Source organism: Perca fluviatilis, chromosome 4 (assembly GCF_010015445.1).
Source record: "Perca fluviatilis chromosome 4, GENO_Pfluv_1.0, whole genome shotgun sequence".
Taxonomy (NCBI): Eukaryota; Metazoa; Chordata; class Actinopteri; order Perciformes; family Percidae; genus Perca; species Perca fluviatilis.
In genome coordinates this window covers 14,214,855-14,240,258 of record NC_053115.1, presented here as the reverse complement: position 1 = coordinate 14,240,258, position 25,404 = coordinate 14,214,855, and the positions used below count along the sequence as shown (strand labels likewise).

Genomic DNA, 25,404 nt, shown 5'->3' with positions numbered 1-25,404 from the left:
CCTCGCCACCCGGCCTGCCTTCCTTCACAGACCCCGGCCTGCTGTGAGGTAGATGGAGCTCCGTCACGACTGGCAGCCCACGGCACTTCATACCCGCGCAAAGTCACCGTTTTGGGCTAATGGACTACGAAACGCCGCTGCTCTGACAGAGCTCCAGGGCATCCAACTCCCCTCTTCCTGCTAGCTAGCTAAATGCCCGTGTATGTGAGTGAGAGCGCGGTCAGCGAGCTTGTTATGCCAGCATTCTCTTACCACAGGTTCCAGTTACTCTTTTAATGTGTGTAATTATAATGTCTTGAGCCTCCTCTTAGAAGTCCTCTGGAATTCACAAAAATTCATTAACTTGAAATCTGACACCGTTGTTAGCTTTATAAGACATTTAGTTAGATGTTGTATAAGTGGCGTGACGAAATTCAAACTGCAAATATACTCGAATTACGACCAAAAATGAAGCTAACTAGCCGCAATCTGTACACATAGGATTGAAGGGACAGTCGCAGCTAACGAAACCCTTACAGCTCACAAATATTCATTAACTTGAAATTGGACACCGTTGTTAGCTTTATAAGACATTTAGTTAGATGTTGTATAAGTGGCGTGACATGTGTGTAACATGTGGTAAGAGATTGCTGGTGTAACAAGCTCGCTGACCGCGCTCTCACTCTCACACACGGGCCATTTAGCTAGCAGGAAGAGAGGAGATGCAGGCCCTGGAGCTCTGTCAGTCTGGAGCAGCGGTGTTTGGTAGCTAGTCCATTAGCCCAAACGGTGACTTTGCGCGGGTTTGAGGTGCTGTGGGCTGCCGGAGCTCAATCGAGCTCACAGCAGGCCGGGGTCTGTGGAGGAAGGCAGACCGGGCGGCGAGGCAGCAACACAGGCAGCTGAACTCCGACACACAGTTTTACCAAATTTGCAATTAGCCATCCATTTTCGTAAAACGGCCCATATTTGAGCTTTATATAGTTGATTTCTCGCATAAAAAAGTCTCAGAAGTGAATTTGGTAAGGAAACATTGCAGTGTCTGGAATATGAGATTCTGTCGCGTCTCTAATGTGTGTGTATTGGGGATTCGCTCAACCAATCAGCACGCGACCTCTAATGCGTGTGTATGGCCATTCGCTCAACCAATCAGCGCGCGTCTCTACATTTGTGTACGGGGCTAAGGCTCAACCAATCAGCGCGCAGCTCATCTAAATATTCATGACCATACCATATTTGGAAGAAAAGCTCTTGTTACAAATAGGGCCAAAACACAGGGATGCATAAGGGCCCATAAAATATCAACCAGGCCATTTTCAGCCCAACTAATGTTACATACCCCATTAGGAGAACATAAGGAACAGTGTGAAATACCCTATATAATCATTCTATCACCCCTTTAAACATCGACATACTAAGTGAAGGCATTTCATCATCTGCTGTCTTAGTGTGTAATCCTCTGTCTTCTTCCTAATGACAACTGTTTTCGTCTTATCTGAGGTGATTTTCGACCGTTTTGGACGCATTTCTTTCGACATTCTGAACTACCGCGTGTTGAATTTAGGAGAAATCTACCGACGCTAACAGACAAAGTGTAGTAAAATAAAGACCTAAATGTGTATTTTTGACGTTTTTTCACCACAATTCTGAAAGAATACATGTTACTGAAGACAAATAGCCAAAAATCTCAAAATTGACCAGTGAAAAAAACCCGATGTTTTTGCCTGCCGTGTCTCGCCTTAATTGTAATATTATATTTGAAATATATATACTGAAATAATTTTATATTAGTTTTTACCTATTTTTGGGGGCCCCTGTCAGTCATGAGCCCTTGGAATTCCCCCCCTATTCAGCGCCCCTGACTGGGCTTTCCGAAGTTAATTGAGAGTAATTGGGGCATGATCTGATATTGGAATGCACTGCCTTTCTCTTATGTCGCCATAACTTAAATGTATTTTTTTTTTGGACTGTCGTTTGTGGTTTTATTTCATTTCTTTATTTTTCTTTATTACAAACCATAGACTGTTATACGGTCTATGTTACAAACTGTATTAATTTGAAAGTTTTGTTACATCCTCCGGAAGATAAAACGGAAAGGATTTCAAAATAAACGTTGCACTTACATAAAAAGAAGAAGAAAAAAAAAAAACTCGAGTGCATCGTGGACAGAATACACGTAGCTATCATATAGGCAGTTGTGAGATTTTATGTCTCAGTTGTTTGCAGGAAACTAATTTCAAAGGGAACTCCGTACACATTTTGTTAGTGATACATCTATGGTATTTTCCTTTGAAAATAAATTGTTAGCTGTTAAGTTTTCTTTCCGGATACTCCGCCGAGACTTCCGTGTTGTTAACAAGCTACAGATAGCTGAGATTAGCAGGCCCGGTTAATTAACAGTAGAGTTTAGAAAACAGTAAGCAACCGAAGCCATTGTCGTTAATACGACACCCTGAAACATTTCTTGTTCAGTACTCAGGTCTGTATCAGATGTCTATATGTTATGTTAAAACTGTTCACCGCTGCTCATAAAGAAAACAACCATACTAACATGGTGTAACTTGTTGGTCATCTTTCGTTTTGTTGCACCGTTAGACGAGAAAGATACGATAGTGTTGGTGTTGTTTCCACCCACAGTTACATTTCTGTCTTAACTAGGCTTTTACTGTTGTTTGAACTGGATATCACAGCGTGCTTGGAGTCGTTTAGTCACCCGCGAAACGGTGCTAACAGGCTGTCATTTGTTAACGTAGCTAAGCGTTTGCTAATCGTTGAGTTTGTGCTGGTGGACCGCTAGCTGTGCTCGGTTAGCCCGCTCTTGATGAAGATTTTCGTGAACATTGAACGGGCCATATATCTTTATACAGTCTACTGAAAGGACCATTCACTCCCCTATAATGTTATCACACGTTATTGGAATTGCTCAATATTTAACTTTTTTTTTGTATCCCTCGGTGGTAGCTATGAGATCCGAGCTAAACCATACACTAGTAGATGTTAACATACAGAGGTTGATGTTTGCGTTAATGTTATTGGGTTAATTCATTACAGCTTTTCTGTTATCTGTATTTATATCGATTCATTTTACTTACTACTATTTTACTTACTATTCGAGGTTTAAATTTGATATACATATATTGTTTGTTTATTCCATATTCTTATTATTCTACCTTTGTTTTGTACATAACTTTGCACTCAGTTTCCTAACTACCTCCTACAGTTATATTCCTATTTCTTCGTAATAAAGCTGTTGGGCTAAGATTTAAAACTCAAGATGTGAACTATTTTAAAGCAATTTATTAAATGTCTCTCCTTGTATTTCAGATTTTGAGAGCACACGCAGGTCACACTGGATGGCCCAGCTGGTAACAGTTGGGGCCAGCTGTCAACAACCTTGGAGCCTGTACTGTAACATCAGTCCGCAATGGCCAGTCATTTCCGTAGCTACATCTGGGACCCGGTCCTCATAGTGAGTCAGATTGTGTTGATGCAGTGCATCTACTACAGCTTCTTGGGCCTGTGGCTAGCTGGAGTGGACAGTCTGGTGCAATCTAGTCGGTCACTGGACCAGATCTTCAGCTATGAAGTAAGTTATAAGATATCCGCTAGCTGTGTGACGTATGTTTGTGGCACATTTGTAGACCGCGGAAAATTTTAATCTTTGCTCTGCTTTGGCAGGTTCTTGGTTTTGCAACAATGCAGGGCAGGCTTATAATGATGGCATTCATCTTGAACTCTCTTACCTGGTAAGTCATTTCTATAATTTTTTCTCTGTATCCAAAGAGATGAGAGCTGTGACATCTCTTACTCAATTGCTGTTGTTCAAACATCTCACAGCTGCACAACTGAAGGATTTCCACCAGTAGGACTATACACATTTATTTACATAAAAATAAAATATAATTTCTATAGATTTGGTGCGTGTACAACTTTGCAGTTGCATCTTTTGTATCCACAAAAATCTTATCTGAAACATAAATGAGCATGGCTGATAACATAACTTTTCTATGTCATTGTTCCTGCAGCGCCCTCGGTCTGTGGCTCTTCATCCGTCGGGGGAAACAGTGTCTGGACTTCACAGTCACCGTGCACTTCTTCCATATGATCGGCTGCTGGATATATAATGCTCATCTTCCAGCTGCCCTGTCCTGGTGGCTCGTCAATATAGCCTGCATGGCGTTGATGGCTGTAATCGGAGAGTACATGTGCATGCGAACTGAGCTCAGGGCCATTCCAGTCAATAGCGGACCCAAATCTAACCTGTGAATTGTCGTTGACACCACGCTGAGATTCTGTGGACAGTTAACCCCTGAGGAACTTGCTCAGAGAAGGCGTTTTACTGCTTGCAAAAGAAATGGAGTATTTACCTCTAGCAGCGTAGATGTTGGATTGTCATCCATCTCCGCTTCAAGTGATACACCAGATGAACTGATCTATTTATTCATAGCTGTCTGCTAAATGTTGGACAGTATTAACTCTGTAGCATATAAGATACATGTGTTATTGCTTATAAAAACAGACATCAGTTTACACCTTTCTCTGAACCTAATGACTATACATTTTATTCTAATTAATTGCATTTTGTTTTCATTTTAAGTACATTAGCATGAGCACCTCATTCTGTCATTTTAAGATTTGCGATATTTTTTCTTTTTTCTGGGTATGTGCACGTCTTCAAATGACAAATTGAAACTTCAGAGCAAATACAAACTGTCTTAAAAAGCAACAGCAGAGCAACGACAGTGCCATTTTCCTCTCCTTGTGTTGATATAATTACAAGCCTGCTGGGTTGGCAAACAAACATAGACCATCATGTTGCAGGATATTTAGTTTTTAAAATTAAAATGTTCCAGTTGCACCTCACTGCAATTTAGAGATGTCAATGTGCAAAATAACCTATTACAGCTTTTATCACGTTTTCTTACAGCTCATCTTAAAGTTTAATGTTGGTTAATGAGTTCAGTGTTCAAATTGGTATACTATAGTTTTCTGAGACAATAATTGATCATTGTGTAAATCAAAATGTAGGAAAAAGTTTTCTGCTTTATAATCTCTCAACACATTATTCATTAGTATAAAGTCAGGCTTATTTTTTAGATTTCTGGATTAAGTTTGCACATTCAGTCTCACAAGGCCTTCCTTGTCAAACTTGTACCGCATTTTGCACAGCTAGTACTGTTTGTTTCCGTCTCTTTATGACATGATGTATTATGCAGACATGGTGTCCACTTTGGGGACAGTCTGTCAGCCACCAGCTGTGTTCTGACAGCAGACTTTATCTCCATTTCTGAAAACACTATTACTGTTTGTGGAACAATATCCGCTTTCTCATTCATCGATGGCTTTTTTAAAAACCTGTCTAGGTGAACTGCCGGTTACTTGAGTATTACAGGTCTTTTAACACATACTTGTATATCTTTTTATTCTGTGTGGTGACTGTCAGATCGAACCTCTGATGCTTTGAAAGTGTGGACTATGCAGTGTCTTGTTTTGAAATCTGGATTTTTAAATCATAAGCATACATCATACATCATTATGCTGTAGGGGTTGATATTTAAAAGTTGTACAATAGTTGGGAAATGCACCTATTTGCTTTCTTGCTGAGAGTTACATGAGAAGATCAGTATCACTGTCGTATCTGTCTGTTAAATATGAAGCTACAGCCAGCAAGTGGTTTGCATAGCTAGGACAGGAAACTTGGGAAAAGCTAACCTGTTGTCCAAAGGCAAATAAACTAAACCCAGAACACGTTTTATCTCGTTTGATTAAAACTAAAGTGTAAAAGTGAAAAGTTTATTTTTTATTTTTTTACAGATTAACATGATTTAACATGTTAAGGAGCTGTATAGTTGCTGGTGGGCATATTTTGTCACCTTTCAGAGCCAGGCTAGCTGTCCCCCCCCCCCCATTTACAGTCTTTATGGTAAACTAAGCTAACCGGCTGTAGCTTCATATTTATCACACAGTGGTATTAATCCTCTCATATAATTCTTGATAAGAAAGCAAATGAGCGTATATCCCAAGTTATGTTCAAACCCATGACTACTCTTTCTAAGCCAGTGTCCCCTACTATTTAATTCTTTCTCTCAACATCTGCTCTAGGAGTTTTCACATGCAACGAGACCTTTGTATTCTTTAACATAAAGGTTAGCTTTTATAATGTATTTAAATACAAAGAACTTGAGCGATTGAGCTAATGACGTAATTTAATTCTCAGACTCGTTTCTAGTCCAGAAACATCACAGGCAAGGTGTCATATTTTTTCCTCTAAATTATGGTACAATGCCAGTACTTGTGTGCATATGCTGTTTAATAAAACGCTACCAGTTCATATGGAAACTTGTAAATCTCAGTCAGGAAACTGTAGGTGAAGAAATAATTGGCTATTATGCTTCAGAAGTCAAAGATAGGACTTTTAATGAGGGGCACACCACAAGCGTGTCTTCAGATCTCTGAACGTTTTCCACCCCGGAGCCCTGATCCCTCATTTTCTCCCACTTCTGTTAGGTGTCCAGGTGGAAAGAAGCAGATGGGAAAGCACTAACGAGTTCAAAAAACACTGGTTGCGGTCCTCATTACCAACACTTTGCTTCAGGGAGAGCTAAAAACAGAAACTCTGTAGTAAGTGAGTCGTACAGCAGAGGACTTACTGCATCGATTAAAGGTTCCACTATTTTACCACTTTGTGTTTCTGTGTCTTTGCTATCCATTATTTTGCTGAAGGTAATGCACTCACACACTGTTTTAAACATGGAGCTTTATTATTACAAACACGTTACTTTGCCATGTATTGCTTTATACAGTCTTGTAAATAGTGTGCTTTTCAATCCGTAAACTAAAAACAAAACATGGATACTGAACTTGTTTTTACATTCAGAAGTTCTTTCCATGTTTCAACTCTCATTAGGGTTCATAATGCTTATGATAACGATCCTTTTCATGCTTTCTTCAACAGCATACAAAGGGATAAGAGTCCTCTCTTTACAAAAAAAGAGACCGTACATATTGCTCATGCTTTGAGGACATCACAACTGTTTTTGGATTCTCAACACCAGACACACAATGGATGACATAATGCGGTCACTTGTTAGACATGAAATAAATAGAAACAACTAGAACAAACATGCTAGTGGAGGTGGAGGTGGGTGGGTAATGAATCTGCATAAAAAAGGATCCTGATACACTGAGGAGCTATAACCTAACGTCATGCACAGATCGATACCAGTGTCCAAGTTAACATCAACAGACTGTTTTTTGTTGTTTTAAATGTTTTCTTGCACTGTGGCAGCTAATTAGCCTACATCACGACGGTTTGACTGCATTTATACAAACTCACTAGAGATTAAAATCTGCGTTTTGGTGTCTAACATACAAACTCTTAAATAAAGGAATAGTTCCACTAATTCAGAAATACGCGTATCAGTATTTGCTTTCTTGCCGAGTAGTGGATGTGTCTGTACACTAAATATAAAGCTCCAGCCAGGAGCCAGTTAACTTGGCTTAGCTAAAAGACAAGGAAACTGGTGGGAAACAGCTATCTTAGCTTTGTCGAAAGGTAACAAAATCCGCCTAAAGATCACAAATTAACATGTTATTTGTTTATTCCATTCAAAAGTTGTGGTTTTACCGCAAGTGATGTATCAAACTATTTCATGGCCATAGGAGCTGTGTGCTAAGCTAAGCTAACTGGCTGCTGGCAGTATCTTCATATTTAGTGTACAGATATGAGAGCGGTATAGATCGCATCCTCCAATTCCCAAAATGTTGAACCATTCCTTTTACTATCAGACTGCCCATTATTCTGAAGCACTGTCAATAAAATTTTCATGCATTTGGGTTCAAAGAGATGACGTAAAATATTCAGCAAATCATCCATATTTTGATACTGCCTATGAGGACCATCAGCATTAAAGGAAATGTGCAAATCGTGACACCATTTTAAATAGACAAACAAACAAACCAAACAAATTGATGCTTTCGCTCATTCATTTTCAGTTTGCTCTGAATCTAGGTGACCACTGCTGTAACATTAAAAACATATTTCCCTCTGGGAAGGAAACTTTACCTAGATACTAATTTCATATTGATTAAAATAGCATTACAATTAGTGATATCTCTCATGGCTTATTATTATATTGTTACAAACTGTAATACCCATTCCCTTTTTTCTGTCACCGCAGTCATTCATGGCTGCTTTTTTGAAGCTTGAGATCTAAGTTTCTCAAAATTAGATCGATTAAAAGCAAGAAACAGATACATGGAGCAGCACAGTTTGGAATCTATTTTGTTTGATATAATTATGCAATGCATTAATTGGTCGATCATCAATTGAAATACTATTGATAGAAAAGTGATTGTATGGATATTTTACAAGAAAAGGCTATTGTTTAGCTATATAGATTATTTGACTTCATTAGAGATGAATTATAGGTGTTTAAAAGTAAAATAAATACTGTGTATGAGTACTTAGGCATTGGTTATTTGGTGAATTTTCATTACACTCCATGGCTGCATTATTCTTCTTCTTTGAAAATCTCTGTAATATAATTCAGCCCTGCATAGTATATCTACATACTGTATGACAAACTGCATTTATGCAGTACTTGGAGTACTAAAAAGTAAAGTTTTAGTAATATCGTGTTAATTGCAAGTGAGCATTTTCCAACAAAGTGGAGTGGGAAATAATGAAACACTGAACAGTCACACTTCAGATTTTCTTTCTACACAAACATCAGCAGGTCAGAAGTTTGATCAGGCATTAGAGTGAACCAAAGCGTGGGGCGAGGTTCTGAGAGAGTGAACGTGTGATGCCGTGTCAAGATGTCTGTTTTTGGTGTCTTTATAGCAGCCGTGCAACATCAGCCACAGTGGGCTGAAGTGCTGGAGGGGAAAAGGGGTCAAAAGTGTTACATACAAGTGGCTTGATTGTCCCTTACACAAACATTTACTACATTTGGAAAAAGATTAAAGGGGCATTTCACCTATAGCACATCTGAACATTGTTTAGTCGCTAGCTTTAGTGTAATTAAGTCTGTCAGATTAATGTCTGGTTCAGTCTTTAGGTTTGGTTCTTTCATCGATTAATAAGTCAACAACATATTTAAAAAAAAATTTGCAATGACTGAGAGCAAAGAATTTCTAAGATATTGGTGTTTTATTGTAGTCTGACATGGTCATACTCAGATTCTAGTCAGAATGTGACGTCGAATGTTGTGGGCGGGGCTAAGTTCGGCTGGCATCCAGGCTAGTTTTATTGGTGAAGTGCTCCTTTAAATGTTTTCTTGCACTGTGGCAGCTAATTACGTCACAATGGTTTGACTGCATTTATACAAACTCACTAGAGATTAAAATCTGTGTTTTGGTGTCTAACATACACATAAACTCTTAATTAAAGGAGTAGTTCCACTAATTCAGAAATACGCGTATCAGTATTTGCTTTCTTGCAGAGTAGTGGATGTGTCTGTACACTAAATATAAAGCTCCAGCCAGGAGCCAGTTAGCTTGGCTTAGCTAAAAGACAAGGAAACTGGTGGGAAACAGCTATCTTAGCTTTGTCGAAAGGTAACAAAATCCGCCTAAAGATCACATGTTATTTGTTTAATCCATACAAAAGTTGTGGTTTTACTGCAAGTGATGTGTCAAACTATTTCATGGCCATAAGAGCTGTGTGCTAACTAACTAAGCTAACTGGCTGATGGCAGTATCTTCATATTTAGTGTACAGACATGATGAGATATCATCCTCCAATTCCCAAAATGTTGAACCATTCCTTTAACTATCATGATAAAACCATACAATCCATGTTACAAGGCGTGGGCACAAAACACATTAACACCTTGCTGTCTTAGAACATAATAAAAACAACTAAAAACAAATACTGCTTTAAAATTACCTCAGAGTTGAATCTACATAAATTGAACATGATAATGTTCATAAATATAGTATTCATTGCATTAGAATGAACAGGTGTTCATGACACTAGGTGCATCTCATAACCCTTATGATAGCTTCTCGACTCCTCGGTCCTCGGCTGAACCAGAAGTTGTTCTGTCCCTCCTCGGTGAAGGCCGTGTTAAAGCTCTTATTTCTGCCCCGAGGAGCGAGCATTGAGGAGGGATTACCAATTAGGATACACGAGAGCAGCCTTCCCGGAAGCCGTGCAGCTGAAAGAGTTGCTAACTCCGCCGATTCAGCTGACAAATTCATGTGACGCTTCAGAGGAAAGGATCCCTCTAAAAGCACATTTCCTTGGTTCCTCTCTCCTCCCATGATTTCCTCGTGTCTCTTCCATACCTCCTCGACGCGAGGAAGGGACGCAAGTGGAGGAGTCGAGGAGGCAATGTAAGGGTTATGAGATGCACCTATTGTGTCCACTCCTTGTAACCCAGAGCCACAGGTGTGTACCTGCAGACTGTTCTGATCTGCACACATTGTATCTGTAATCCCTTGAATACTTAGAATGTATCCTTAGTCTGCCTGGACTGATAAATTGGCTGACTGTAATTTTCTAAACTAGACTATCAGTTTTGAGACATAAGGGAGGATCAAGCGGAAGTACTAGAGGAGATTTTAAACATTATTCATCACAGCAAATATTGATTGGCTTGCCACAGACCTCTGTGGCTCGGTGTCAAAATAATCCTTATTAAAACACTCGTACCTCTTAAATCCTTGGCTTTAAGTTTGAACTCAAGAGGAATGAACCCAGGGTAATTTCAGGCCCTCCTCCTCACCCCTCCCATCTCCTCACCCTCACCCTCACCTCATCTATACAGGGTACCAGTTGGGCCAAGTCATGATCACCACTATCAGTGGCAGGGTGAGGGCAGCAAGAGGCGAACTTATGCTGGGCGAGGAGCTGGGGCTGCACAGGTCGAACAGACTTCCCTGGAAGCGCATCTTCATGGAGTCCTGCCTTAGAGTCTCCCAGATGGAGCTGACTTCCTCCTTGCAGTCGGACAGCGCTGTGAGGGCACATGTGTGGAAAGCTTCCCAGTGGCTGTGGCAAACAAAGGATCATCAGATCATCACTGCGTCTGCCATTTCACTCAAGAATTCATCCCGGCTACAGCTTGCAGACATGCACTGCTGTTGTGGATTAATTATCTCGCCAGTAATCTATCACTCAGATGGCTACGATGGCTTCAAGTAAGTCAAACTGAGCTTTAATTACCATGGCAACGGCATCAGAGAGTGAAACAATATCACAGATGATATTGCAAGAGGGCAATTTTTAACAGAAGGCTAATGTGTAAATCTTTGTCTTCAATACTGTGCTGGGGTTGTAGAGTGTGTGTGCAGTAACAATGACAAAAAAACGTCCCTGGAATTTCATTACTGCTGCAGCAAAATCATAAATTATTTAGTACAATGGCTCACTGTCTCAGCACCATTCATTTCTCTATTCTCCCTCTGAGATCATGGCAGCTGCTTTTTCTCTTCAGTATTTTGTCAAAAGATGCACATTTTATACTGTATCTGTCTTAAGTAATTCAATCAATCACGCAATATAAAATTAAACTAATATACAGTTTTCTGTACAGTGCTGTAGACCAGCGGTTTTTACTAAAGGTCTTTATTCCAACCCGAATCACAGCTGGTTTGTCAGTTCTCGCATTCTCTGGTTAAAAGGTTTAAAAAAAAAAAACATACTGACTCCATTGGGGATGTCCCATATGCACAAATGGATGCTGCATGTTGTTCACACCCTGGCTTACTGATTACTGGTAAGTTATTATCACCTGCACACGGCCTCCACTCCCCTCTCGCTGGTCACGTTCTCCTGATAGTTGTCCATGCTCTCTCCCAGCTCCAGGACACAATCAGAAAAGTCCTTATAAATGTTCTCACAGTTCACCTCTGCATCGGAGTCTCCTGGCACCATCAGGGACAGGAATACTGCGAAAAAAGGCACACGTGACGATGGCTTATTTGACCAGACTTTATAGGTACAAGCGAAAGTTTTATTCATTTATTTATAATTTGGTATTTTTCTTGTGTGAAATAGTCTCAGTATGGTTCATCTTTATCTACCATCTCCCCACTTCAAATACTGCTTATGCCACTTTTTCACAAAATAACACAATATCTTACTCAATTTGTGTTTGATTTTGTTATTTTATAACTACATAGCAACATTTTTCCACATTAATTTTAATATGTTAATATTAAGATTTTGCAATCCTGTCATCTGAACTTAGACAGATGTAAGCGGGCGGTGGGCTGTGAAGCAGATGTTACCAGATAATAGTCCTGACCACGCATCCCATACAATCCATCCACATGGGGTGCAATGCTCTGTTCAGAGCTATTTGCAATTTAAATGCTAAAACATGTCGATAATGCAAGATTCTGCAAGAGGACAATGCAAAATAAGCACGAATAAAGCATGAAATATATGAAAAAGTGACATTTGAGAAAAAATAAGGAATTTTTTGGGGGATTTTAGTTTAGGATCTTGTATGTCCAAAAGCTTGCACACTATCACCTACACTACAGCAAGTATGGACACCCGCTAGGCTATCTCGTCGATGGGTATAGGCTACTACAAGCTGTTGGACACAGTGCAGGTCGCATAACCACCATGCAACACTGATGGAGATAAATAAAGATTACAATCGATAAAAAAAAAGAAAAAAAAAAAGATTGAAGGCAGTTTTCTGTGTCGTCAACCCATCCAAAGTGGCTCGAAGCCTAAATAAAACCCAGGGAGCAGCTTGAGATATCTTACCCAAGGCAAACGCAAGAATCCCTCCGATCTTCGTCGACATGAAAAATCCCATATCATCCCATTTCAAGCCAAGCAGAGGGCGCGGGATGCTGCCGAGGCACTCATAAATCGGAATAAAAAAAATAAAGCGGAGTTGAGTCACACGGAGCTGATTAGCTGCCCATTATTAATGTGATTAAGCGGCGATAAACACTTGGTGGGTGTATATGTACCGTCTTTCCTTGCTCCGGCCGACTGCTGACGTTACCTGCACCCCAGCGCGCGCTGAGCTCATCTTCCCTCCTCAGCACCGGACAGCTCTCACCTCCCCACCACCGCGCAACCCTCCTGCAACACTCACGCAACACGGGAGGACTCTCAGGATGCCCTGCTTGTTCTTATCACACACTTTCTCGATTATAATATCTGATGTAATCTCAATGTATAGGAGCTCCTCCACTCTTACAGTACAGACGCTATATGCTATTCCATGTGTTTTAAGTTTAAATCTGATGCAGTCCTGACTACATCACAATGCAAAGATCGGGTGCATCATGAATGATACATTTTTGTGTATGTAGACGTCCAACTCATTATCATATAAGCATAAGGAATACAGGAAATGTTGCATGAGAAATATAGATTGAATAAATGATCAAATCTGTGCAAAGACCAAAAGAGGAAATAGCTGAAAAGATAAATAGGAGAGTAAAATAAAGTTTGAATTGATTTAAAACTGATTGGAGGTAAAGAAACACATTTCTTTTTAAACTCCCTTTTTTATTTTACTAACCATATTATTTATTGATGTGGGCTATTCAGTCATATTTTCAACTCATCTGATAACCAATTAGGCTGCTGTACTATTTTCTTTTAACAATTGGAAAATTTAAACCCAAGTACATATTTATTCATAATTTACATTATGCCTAATGTTATGCTTACTTGTGGAACACTACCTCTTTTAATTAGGTTGTTTGTAAGTTAGCTCATGGTGCCATAAAAATGTAGGGTTACGTGAAAACTATGGCTTAAAACATGTCATTAGAGCTGCAACCATTGGTCCGTTAATCGATTAGTTGATTGTAACAGTAAGATAGTTTAAATCATTTTAAAAGCAAACGTGATGGTTCAGCTTGTCAAACATTTCTGTATTTCCTTGTCTTACCATTTTAAATGGAATATCTTTGGGTCTTGGACTGTTGGTTGGACATCTAATAACATCAATTTGGGCTCTGGGAAATTGTGATGGGCATTTTCCATCGTTTTCTGATGTTTTGTAGACCAAACATTTGGTTACTTAAATAATCGTTAGTTGCAGTCCTACATGTCATTTCCTTTAAAGTTTCCTTGAGTGACACCATCCACATTTTGCTGAAACTGTGTACTGTGAAATCCAAAAACATGATTGAACGAAACACAAACTGTACAGTATAATATTTAGGAAATTGAGTTTCCAAGAGAGCAACTAACAGGACTAAATACACTCGGTTCACCTTTTTATTGTTTTTGAAAAAACTTTTTTTCCCCCAAAAGTAATGGCATGCAATCTGACAGATTGCACCACTGGCACTTAGTAAATAGTTTGGAATGCTCCACCAACGAACAGATATAATACAAAAGTAAGGTGAGAAAACAAATGGGTAATGTAGCCTACAGAAACCTCCAGAGAACACTGTTTTAATGGTTGTTGTAACTGCAGCTGCCATTGCTCCATTGAAAAACTAAATTTGTAATTTTATAAACTACATGTAAGTGGATGTTAAAAGCAGAGGGGTATCAGTGGGCAGCCCTTTAATCAATTGCATATACTTTTTTCTTAACATTGAGTCTTTGCAGGCACCACAGATACAGTACAGATAAGGCACAATGGTGTTTACATTGGAGAGGAGGGGATTCATCTTTTTCAAAAGATGAAATAGGAATGTCCCTTTAAAAAATGAACTGTAGTTCAGTCCTGTTAGTGTCTAAATGGTCTTGCCCTGATCAGACCAGTAGAGTTCAGGATGCTCTTTGGTCGAGGTTCCAGCAGAGCAGCAGGATGAGAGGCTGAGATCCATACAAACATCTCAAACACATTGCTCAGGCTGGGTAATCTGGTTACCGTGGCGAGGAAATGAGCTTTGAAAGTCTGATGGACAGTATGATGATGGATGGAAGAGGACAGTTTTATTGATCTGCTCCAGCTGCCCTATTGGTTCGTTTCCGTGGAGATGCTTTAGGGGAAGCCTTGTCTGTAAGACAGGATGTAAAGATCAGATCTGTGCTGCTTCATTTTCATGGAGAGCAACAGTAATATGAGCAAAATAATCAGTTCTCTGTTCAGTCCGTTATTACTTGTAACAGTTGGAGATAAAAAATGAACATACTCATGACATTGAGAGTCTCCTGAGGAATCCAGCTGATGTCCACATCGTTCATCCCACCAGTGCCCTTCTCTATTTTTACTGGGATTCTCTTTTTCTGTAAAACACAAGTTGAAATACAACAACAGTCTAATTTTAAAAACATTTTATCCGTGAGCCTGCTCTAATATCAATGTATCCCTGTTTAAGGAGATTTTACAGGGAGGAGGATGGGTGATGCCGCTTGCTAGTTTGCATTCTTTTCCATTTGCGGCTGCGGACTTTATACACACAAAAAATGTATTACATACATATGTTCACATTAAGAATAAAGCACATACTGTCCTCGTTTCCAGGACCTGGTACATTCCAAAGAGCATCAGGGCCACCAGTCCAACCAGGAAGATGTACATAAACATTCTGCAGAAAAAAAACAAAGTGATCTCTATAAATCAGTGAACAGAAATCACTAAAAGAGTTACAGTTATTTTGTGTTTTTGCACACCATACTCTATGAGTGATGCATAGCTACTCAATGACTGATGACACAATTTAGACCTTGCCTGAACTGCTATTTACTTTATTTGCAATGCATACCCATTACAATGCATGATCACAATTTGCAGCCATCTACGTTTCAAATGGCTTTTTTGCAACGCTATTATTTAAATAATTGTAGCAACCAAGCTAGTTGAAAATGGCGGTTTGAAAACACTTCTATAACCTCTCCTAAATATTCTGCAGTTTACAGTATACTAAATACTGTATTCATTCTTGCGATCTGTATCTGCAACATTTTCTGATCAGTTTTGAGATTTTAGGATGCAAAACACTTTGTTTTGCTTGAATAATTTGCTGGTGACACATTCTGCATCTTGCATCAGCAGCACAATTCTGACAACTAGTCTCTTAGTGCCAATTTCACACCTCATTTTACAGGTTCTTACATGTGGTGCAATAGTCTGGGAAGGCTGGTATTGTGAAGCCTTCTGTATGTAGCCTACAGAGACATTTCAAATAAGTAATAGGGGGCAAAGTAATTAGATTTACACATTTTTTACCGAGAACGGAGATGCAGAAATTGGTTTAAAACGGCCACTTACTGCCGTCATTTTGGTGTTCCTTCTAGTTTTGTGTTTGTGTGTTATTTCAGTGAAATAATATGAAAGAGCAATAACTGTATCTACATTTTCATTAACAAGTATGCATGATGCATGTATGTATAGAACATAGTAGAAGAAAGCCTTACGTTTCCCCATCCAGTCCCTCTTCTAGCTCAATGATGGTGACAGTCTGGTTGTAAATGGCAGTCTGGAACACGTTGCCCTTAAGAAAAATTAAAAATAATAATAAGAGAATACTCTATGTAAACAAGTACCTTGAAACAAGAACTTTCTTAAAGGTTTTTATAGCTGCTCTTTAAAAATCTGAATGTCAATAGCTTGGAAACAACAGTCAAAGCTCAAAATCAAAAATAACAGTAAGGAGCCACCAGCCATCCCCATTACACAAAAATTGAAAATTTAGCAGTTATGAATATAAAGACAGACTGCTTTGTTGACAATGGCATCTTCAGGTATTCATTTTAATGAATCATCAGAATTTGAGATGGGCTTAGAAAAACCTTCCTGCAGAGCAATTTGTCATTGCCAAAAATCATCACACTTCATCTTTTCTCTAGCACCACCACATTTTTTATTTCTCTCTCTTTTTCTTTGTTTTTTAAATAAATAAATAAATATGAAAAACCTTTTTACCTCAGTGTCAAGATAGTTGAGGAGGATAACAAGACCAAATGGGCGACCTGCCATGGGCTGAGCTGGGATAAAGGAGTACTCAAAGGAGGCCTGAGACTGAGGCTGCACTACAGTGCTCAGAGGCAACGCTGTGAACTAATCAAAAGATACAATGTACATCATTAAAAAAAATGACTTTTTAGCAACAGAAACATACAAGTACACAGTAGCTACATAGAAATCATCAGCATCAAATTATAAAAGAGCATTATGTGCAATTGTAATGTTTGTTTTTTTAACACATGAGTATTTTATAAACATCAATATCATTGAGAATTATATTTGACCATACTCTTATACAACCAAACCCCAAAAACTTTGATACACGTAGGCATTGAGTACTTTTTGATCATCTCAAAGTGAAAACAAATCAACAAGTGATTGTATTCTTAAATGATTTTGTATCAGACTCCAGATTGAGTCAAAAATGTGGAGCCCGTTTTGAAAAAAAATATTTTTTTTAATTAAACTTACATTCTGAATGTAGAACTGGAAGTCTTGGGGGTAACGGAAGGAGGCCTCCAACGACTGAACGGTGAAATCCTGACCTCCCTTGTTGGTGAAACCCACCAGGAACCTCACAATTTCATTGGCAGGAAACTCTAAATGTATTATGAATACAAATAAATCATGAATATAATAAATGAATCATGAATATAAATAAAGTATGAGTTATAAGATGGACTAAAAAAGTCGCAGGATTGCCTGCTATGTTGCCCCATAAAATAAAAGCTGTCCGGGATGATGTATTCACTTAGTGTAAACACTGTAAAAGCTAACCGATTGAAAAATAACAGGAGCTGAACCAACCTTCTCCTGTCATGAAGAGGATGGTTGTGTCGGCATCAGGGTGAGATGTTAACAGTTTATCAGAGTCCTCTTCCTCTCCTTCCTGAGGAGGACCAACGCATGACATTGTTACTTAATCATCTGCATGCACATCTGTGGAAGTTGCTATACTGCGTATGACTTAAACATACCGATGGTTGTATCTGATCTTCCTCAACGAGCACCTCTTCATCATCTTCCTCCTCATCTACTGCAGCATCTGGGTCCTCAGCAATGTCCTCAGCAGAGTCGGAGTCTGCGGAGACCTGGCCTGCACGGGGCAAAATACACAAACATAGAAATGAGTAAGGATTTCTCCATTAGAGGAAATAATGTTAATAATGATTATCGTCCAGGATTTGATTATTGTCCCATCTTAATACATGATAATAAATTAATACTGATTAAGTGTGTTTTCCTGGGGGTTTTGGTCGGTGGATTTTCTCAGCTAGTAATCTTTTGACAGTTTTTAATAAGCGAAATGGACAATGAACGCCTGTATTGATATTTTTTCTTTTACACATATTTTATGTTTGTATATCTTCTACAAATACCATCATTCATGCTAAAGCACCACTGCCATGCATCACTGTATGTCAAAAATATTGAGTTGAACCATTTGTTTTTTTGTGTGTGGAGAATGATCAGTGTAGCTGTGGAAAAAGTGTGACAATACGATTTGATCTTCTGAAAAAATGTAAAAGCATTAGGCTATCTTTTGTTGGCGGTAGAACTCCAATATTACACCATTAAGCAATAAACCAATCAATGAATCAAACATTTTAAAGTAATGTTTTAGCTGGATTGACCAGTAGCGTTCACGATAATTCAAATGTAATACAAAATGAATGAATGAAGTCCACGTTTTACACATTTTAAATGTTTATACATTTTCATTATTGTCAGGTATTTCCCTGTCTGCAGACAAACTTTGTTGCAAGTGTAAAATGAACAACAGCAAATCAATCAAAGTCCCAACTTTAATGTAAGTCAGTGGGGAAAAAGCTTAAGAGACACCAACAAACCCAAACATATATAGTAAGTTACCATCTTATCTATGGTGACGTGTCCCAGCAAGAGGGAGCCGTTAACTGTTGCTGCATCCACAACGACTTTTACACATTGTCTAAAATCACCTCTAAAGCTCACAAAGTGAAATTTAACTTCACATTTAATGGCTGACATTATTTTCCTACGCTTAGACTGCAGCGGCTGGTTAAAGAAGACAATTATTTTCAGAGTCAAAGAGACGAGCTACCACTCATTGCTATGAATAAACGTATGGATAAAACGTCTATACATTGACGTTTAGAAAGCGGTGGCTTAAAAGCTGCTACGTGACTATGCCACGTCAACTTGTTGCCTTAGTGAGGCGACGAGAATAAACCGTCTGCTTCAAAGAAAAAAATGTCTTACCGATGGATATTAATCCACAGGGGAAGGCCAGGAGTAACAGCACCAGCAATTTTGATCCGAAATTGAACATTTTGGCAGAGTTGGAGGCTGAAGTTAGTAACACATCAGCGTTCAGGAGAGGAGAGGACTGCAGCAGAGCGGTGGGCGGGACAAGAGGACGTTAGACCCGCCTGTTAGGTCTGTCTGTCTGTCTGGAGGAGTTTTGGTTTGGGAGGGTGTTTAACTAGTATCAGAAAACGTCCTGCACAGCGCCGTGGACATAGGTCTGACAATGCGAGACTAGAAAACGTGTGACAACTTACTGTTTTGCTTTCAAACAATATTGTGCAAACTTAAAATTGACAACAGGCTGCTTGTCCGTCTAGGTAAGGCTACTCGTTTATAGACGTAGGCCTTACAGTTGAGATCAGAATCAGAAGGCTACCATTATTAAAATGAAATTATGGCTTCTCTCGGTGTAGCATTGTGTAGCCAAAATAAAGAAAATAGTTAATAACAACATAAAAAAATAGTTAAATAAAATTGATTTAGGAAACAGACAGCAGCAGTGGCAACAAAACAGCATCAATAGAATTACAGTGAGATGTGGACTTAACTGTTGCACATTTTGCTTCTTTTTGCACACTGTAGCCTACAGTTGGGATCTCCACTTGTCAGCACAATAAATTAAAATTTAATTTAGCAGCGATTTTAAGTTAACATACTTTTCATATTGGCCTTCACTTTCTTTATGCATTAATGAAAAAAGCTGCTTTTTCATATAGCAAAATAGGTTTTTATTTTGCACATTTTATTTTGTCATTTTACATCCTCTGGTGTTCATGTGATAAACAGAATTCCATGAATCCTTGAGTACTTCCATTTTAGGCTATTTCTACTTGACCTTAAATGAATGTAGCCGCATAACAATCATGCATTGTTGTAGAATAAAGTACCCAACATATGTAAAGTAGTTACAATTAGCTTTCTCTTGACCAGCCACAGAAATGCAATGCTTTTTACGTTATTGCATCAGATATATAATGAATAAAAAACTATTGTTTACTCACTCAGGGTTTACTCTTCTGCATGAGTACTTGTTACTGCTAATATAGCACTTTAAATGCATTTAGCTGATAGTACTTTCGTACTTTTACTTAAAAATCCACAATATGAGACTATTAACATTAACTATCAGATCACTATGACATTATAGGGTTGGGCATCGTTTTGATTTTAACTATTCTAATTCCAATTCCGATTCTTTTGATTGAGTTGAAACGGGTCACATACTTATTTTACAGATAAGAGTAAAATTTGATTTTGATTTAATGGTGATTTACAGTTTTATTGGCCTTTTTAGCCACACTTTATAGCGCCGCTTACTGTGCTCCATGGCTGCAACACAACAAGCGCCTGCCCGCTACGGAAACCAAAACTTAATATTTAAAACGATTCAAGTTGCAACCTAGCCTGACGTCGTCATACTCAGATTCTAGTCAGAATATTTAACTTCCCGACCTCAAATGTTGTGGGCGGGGCTAAATTTGGCTGCCATCCAGGCTAGTTGGAACCGGTTCTTGATGCTCAATCCTAATTAGGTATTCCTGGAAATATAGAGATAGGCTATGATAAACCATACGGTAAGGTCACGAGAAGAAACCTTATATGTCCTTGCACTCCTTAAAAGGTCCCATGGCATGAAAATTTCACTTTATGAGGTTTTTTAACATTAATATGCGTTCCCCCAACCTGCCTACGGTCCGTCAGTGGCTAGAAATGGCGATAGGTGTAAACCGAGCCCTGGGTATCCTGCTCTGCCTTTGAGAAAATGAAAGCTCAGATGGGCCGATCTGGAATCTTCTCCTTATGAGGTCATAAGGAGCAAGGTTACCTCCCTTTTCTCTGTTTTGCCCGCCCAGAGAATTTGGCCAACCCATGAGAGAGAGACATCATGGCTTTCAAATGAGCAAAGTGGCAGTTGGTCAAGGCCACACCCCCTCCACCTTGCCCCCCTCCTCCTCAATAGCTACAGACACAGAAATGGCACATACTAAGGAAAGCTCATTGTGGGACTGGCTGAATTTCGGGAAAGAGACGTCAGATACAGTATTAGGGGACCACTAAGGTCTATAGAAAAGCATCCAAAGAGCACCATATCATGGGACCTTTAAATAAAAAAAGTTTTCCCACAATATTTTCCCATCATTGTTTTTGAAGTCTGCTGCAGAAACAATGAATCGGTCTCTGATTTGCCTGAGTTTGTGTGAACTTGGTATCAGAGACTGGCTGAAACCATGAGGAAGAAAATTAAAACAATGTAGGATGTGGATCGACCAAATGACCTCAAGATGTCACTATAGCTCATTTGGAGCAATAGCATACTGTAGATTGAAATCTAAAGAGAAAACATGCCTGGTCTAAAATAAAAAAAGCAAACTGAATCCTCTTCTTTGGGTTTTCTCTGCTCCCATTTAGAATCATCTATTTTATTTCTCTAACTATTCATTTAATCTCACACAATGCCCCTAAACCATCTTATGAGCAGATAATCATCATGGAGTCACAATACTAAACACATTTTAACATTTTTATTACACTCTTGTTTCCTATATGTACTGCTTCCTTTGATAAATTCGTAAAAACTCACACACAGCAGATTCATCTCTTATAACTGTGTATCATGATGTAAAGGTGGACATGACTTGACCTACAGTAGCCCACACATCATACAGGAAACCATTCACCCAGTGTTGGCAGGTGTGATGTGTAAAAACAGACCTAAGAACTAGCTGGAGGATGTGTCAGGTCTCAGTTGCTACTTCACTGAATTGACATTCATCTGAAATGTGTCAATCAGCCTGCATGCAAGAATCTTAAATAATTAGAAACCTACAGTGAAATAGTAAAATGGTTAGCCTAGAAATCTAGATGCACCCTTTGCGGCAGCAAATGTAATTTGCAGCCAGGATCAGTCTAGCAACTCTCCGTTGGCTTGTGAGCTGGAAAAACCAAATTCTGGTCAGGCCAATCACATCGTGTATAGAGTTGGTGGGCGGGGCTTAACATAAGGACGGCAGAGTTGCAACGGTTCCGCGTGAATTCCCTGCTACTTGAAAACAAAGAAGATGGCTGCTGCTGCTGGCGAACACCGCTCTTTCGAATTGGCTTTAGCCGCGACTCTGGAAAAATGGAGTTAAGCACTGAAGTCATTCTTAAAAAAATGAAGATGTGTTCGGAGTTTTGCCGACCGGATACGGTTTAATCTATCAACTAGTGTTGCTCTGGTTGGCTACGAGTACAGAGGGAATTTGAAAGACAACTGTTTATCCCGCCCCTTGGATTGAGCCCTGCCAATGGTGAGTTCCCAGACCCAACATCTTGATGTGGGTCTGGCTTGTCAGGCTATAACATTGTGGGATTTCCACAGAACAATAGTAAAGGCTATAGTGTCATCTGTTTTGATTAACTATTCAAACTACAAAATTTGTATTCATCTTTAAAGACAAGCAGTCTTTTTTTTAACCAACGAAGGGTAGGTACATAGTTATCAAAAATGACTGTGAACTGCAAACCATCACAGGGTTTATGTATGCAGAAGGTGTAACTTAGTAGTTGCTTTTGTGTATGTGGCCAGACTTCTTTGCCAAGTATGCGTCTAAAGTCACTTTGTATTTGTCATCAGATGTATTTCATCACAGTCTAGAAAACAAATTTGTTAAAAATTGTTCTATCTAATGGCTGTAGAGAAGCCAAACACATGGCTGCACCAACAGATGATCAGAAACATGGGTAATAGTAGAATCAGGCATACAGAGAGCAGCATAACCAGGTTGAACTGTGGTCCAGGTATCCAAAATATGATCAAAAACAGGACGAGACTTAAAACCAGGATACTAGTTTGCATGTTAACACAGACATGTAGGGATATTCTCTGGGGACATCTGCCTCCTGTAAGTTCCCCATTGTTTCACAGGAGCTAGTCAACACAGCAGCTAATATACAGTGTGTTCTACCAGCTGCAGCACAGGTTTAGCAGGTCCAGCTACAGAGAGAGGGTTGCTTCCATTTAATGAGGTCATCATGATAAAAGTTAAATAAACCAACATGAAGGCATAATGGAATTTTACTTCACACTTACTGGTTAGTCTCAGTCATTGTCACTAGTGTATTTTTGTTCTAGCAGATCACTGCTGACTTTACAAGTGTATAAATACATCTGGGATAACATAAAATGTGTCATTGCTTTTAGCGGAGTTAGTATCATTTATATTTGACATGTTGACTGTTCTGAATTTACCTATTAACCTTTGTTTTTCTTCAAAAAAATATAGAAACATGACAAAATGAAAGGAATTATCAGGGTAATATATTTGAAATTTGGTTGTTTTAACAATACTATTCCTTAATATTGTCAAAAGACATTCATATTCTCACTACGTGTTGCCTTGATGTTTTTCTCAGTCTAAAAAAAGTTTGTGGTTTTCTGCAAAAGCACACATCCTGTAACCAATCCTTTCGAGAAAAAAAAAAATCTGTCTTCTTCTCCGAGTAGCATCACACCGTGTGAGGATAAACAAGCAACAGATGCTGTAGCCTTGTTTATCAGATTTATATATACACAGTATAGTAAAAGAGACAGACAGAGAGATACATTTGTTTGGTTAAAGCTTCATGGCCAATGAAAGCTGTTGCAGTGGGACACAACAAGATGGTAAGTCTTAATTGAAGTTATAAATGTCATCTAAACGTGAGACGTTAACATGATCATTCTTGATGTAAGGGCTGATGTGTGATTGAAAGGGCATTTAAAATATATGCCGCATTCAGCTGCATACGTTGTGTCGCAGTTGAAAACATTGAGCCGGTGGTTCCTACAGCGACTAGTTAGGTAATATGGTATAGAGAGGTCTCATTCCATATTCTTTTTGAAGAGGTGAGTCTATTGCCAGGAGATAAGTATATTTTCCTGTAACAATGTGATCTAATTATTCCTTTCAGAAACTCTCTGATGAAACTGCAACTAAATGAAGGCAGCCAGTGGAACAGAGTCAGAATCATGTCTGAGTATCGCTCAGAGAGTTAGTTAGGTTGGTGCTGCTTTGCCCAAAGGCGAAAACATGCAACATGATGCACAGGATGTGTTTCACAATGTGTATCACACCACCACAATGGGAATAGTATTCATATAATATTATGTACATAATATGTTATATTATAATACATAATATGATATGCTGTATATTGTAATTATGTGTATTAAATAAGGTATATGTATAAACCTTATTTAATACACAAGCGAATATATATATATATATATATATATATATATATATATATATATATATATATATAAAAAACTTATAGTGTCTCCTTAGAAGAATATTACGTGTAAATAAAAATATTACCCTAAAAAAACAACATTGGCAGTGCCTTTGTTTGAGTGTCTTTGCTGATATTCTAAACAAGGTACTTTAGGGCAGCCTGTACAGTTTATAACCTGAAAGGCCAAACCCCGGGCAAAAAAAGTCTATAAAGATTTTCATCAACTCCTCTCTTTTCTCATCTGGACTAACAAGTGAATTTCCCCATTGCGGGATCAATAAAGTCTATCTTCTTTTATCTTATTGTGTTTGGGCAGTATGACGACATGGTTCAGAGAGACTTTAGTAATAAAATCAGCCTAAAACAACAACAGTGAGTGGAACAAAAATAGGATTTTGAAAAGCATTTTCCATCTAATGTTTGGTGAAGATAAACAAAATAGTATATTGCTTGAATATTTTACTTAATTCAAGCAAGATATAGGTTCAGTGTAATGTAAGAGTAGTCTCTACAGTACGCTGGACGGAAACAAATAATTTTTAAATAGGAAATGCGTTCAACCTGTTTTGCTGATGAATTCTTGCAACAGAAACCTACTGCACTGTGCAATCAGTTCACACATGCGACACGAGCATTTCAGTAAAAACCACATCTTCTGCTGGAGATGACTACATAGGTGGTGTAAATCTCTTGCTTAAGGGCACCACTGCTGCTTGTTTTCCCAGCAGGAATTGAAACAGTCCGCTGATCAGAGGCTTACACCTCTAACTATTAGCCATAAGTTATCTTTTAAACACACCTTGTTTCAGCTACCATTGCAGTCCCTGTGACAAACCCAACCAAAGGACAGAGATTTGTGGACAGGAAGCTGCATTCAATCCGAGCCTATGCTCTCTCCAATAATGTGCCTAACTTACAATTTACACTGACAAAATCGATGTGTGAATTGTGACTGTGGCAGTGGACACAAATCATTCTTAAGGTCTTAATTTTACAGGATTGTCTAGATCTTTTGTCCTGTATCAAT

General features: G+C 38.7%; 3 protein-coding genes across 3 annotated transcripts; 1 reads left to right on the top strand and 2 right to left on the bottom strand.

Annotated features, from left to right (window-relative positions):
• Positions 1–2,136: 2,136 nt before the first annotated feature.
• sys1 (SYS1 golgi trafficking protein) lies at positions 2,137–6,657 on the top strand. The gene is made up of 4 exons (XM_039798703.1): positions 2,137–2,458; positions 3,304–3,565; positions 3,658–3,725; positions 4,005–6,657. Exons 2-4 carry the CDS (start codon positions 3,404–3,406, stop codon positions 4,243–4,245), a joined length of 471 nt encoding a protein of 156 aa, XP_039654637.1. The 5' UTR covers positions 2,137–2,458; positions 3,304–3,403; the 3' UTR covers positions 4,246–6,657.
• Positions 6,658–6,721: 64 nt separating this feature from the next.
• Positions 6,722–13,162, bottom strand: LOC120557956 (neuritin-like). Its single transcript, XM_039798702.1, has 4 exons — positions 12,922–13,162; positions 12,710–12,798; positions 11,721–11,877; positions 6,722–10,978 (listed from the first exon to the last, which is right to left on the bottom strand). The coding sequence occupies exons 1-4, from the start codon at positions 12,981–12,983 to the stop codon at positions 10,747–10,749; spliced, it is 540 nt and encodes a 179-aa protein (XP_039654636.1). The 5' UTR covers positions 12,984–13,162; the 3' UTR covers positions 6,722–10,746.
• A 1,012-nt stretch (positions 13,163–14,174) lies between these two features.
• Positions 14,175–19,237, bottom strand: LOC120557951 (translocon-associated protein subunit alpha-like). Its single transcript, XM_039798693.1, has 9 exons — positions 19,074–19,237; positions 17,810–17,928; positions 17,640–17,721; positions 17,304–17,431; positions 16,791–16,925; positions 16,283–16,359; positions 15,375–15,453; positions 15,058–15,151; positions 14,175–14,922 (listed from the first exon to the last, which is right to left on the bottom strand). The coding sequence occupies exons 1-9, from the start codon at positions 19,141–19,143 to the stop codon at positions 14,858–14,860; spliced, it is 849 nt and encodes a 282-aa protein (XP_039654627.1). The 5' UTR covers positions 19,144–19,237; the 3' UTR covers positions 14,175–14,857.
• Between the last annotated feature and the right edge of the window lie 6,167 nt (positions 19,238–25,404).

Coding starts and splice junctions, on each gene's coding strand:
- LOC120557956 (XM_039798702.1), bottom strand. CDS start 12,983: ATGAGCTCAGCGCGCGCTGGGGTGCAGGTAACGTCAGCAGTCGGCCGG. Junction 11,878..12,709: donor GATTCTTGCGTTTGCCTTGG/GTAAGATATCTC, acceptor CTTTTTTCGCAG/TATTCCTGTCCCTGATGGTG. Junction 10,979..11,720: donor GGAGTGGAGGCCGTGTGCAG/GTGATAATAACT, acceptor TGTTTGCCACAG/CCACTGGGAAGCTTTCCACA.
- sys1 (XM_039798703.1), top strand. CDS start 3,404: ATGGCCAGTCATTTCCGTAGCTACATCTGGGACCCGGTCCTCATAGTG. Junction 3,566..3,657: donor ACCAGATCTTCAGCTATGAA/GTAAGTTATAAG, acceptor CTGCTTTGGCAG/GTTCTTGGTTTTGCAACAAT. Junction 3,726..4,004: donor ATCTTGAACTCTCTTACCTG/GTAAGTCATTTC, acceptor TTGTTCCTGCAG/CGCCCTCGGTCTGTGGCTCT.
- LOC120557951 (XM_039798693.1), bottom strand. CDS start 19,143: ATGTTCAATTTCGGATCAAAATTGCTGGTGCTGTTACTCCTGGCCTTC. Junction 17,929..19,073: donor CTGTGGATTAATATCCATCG/GTAAGACATTTT, acceptor TGCCCCGTGCAG/GCCAGGTCTCCGCAGACTCC. Junction 15,152..15,374: donor AGGTCCTGGAAACGAGGACA/GTATGTGCTTTA, acceptor TGTGTTTTACAG/AAAAAGAGAATCCCAGTAAA.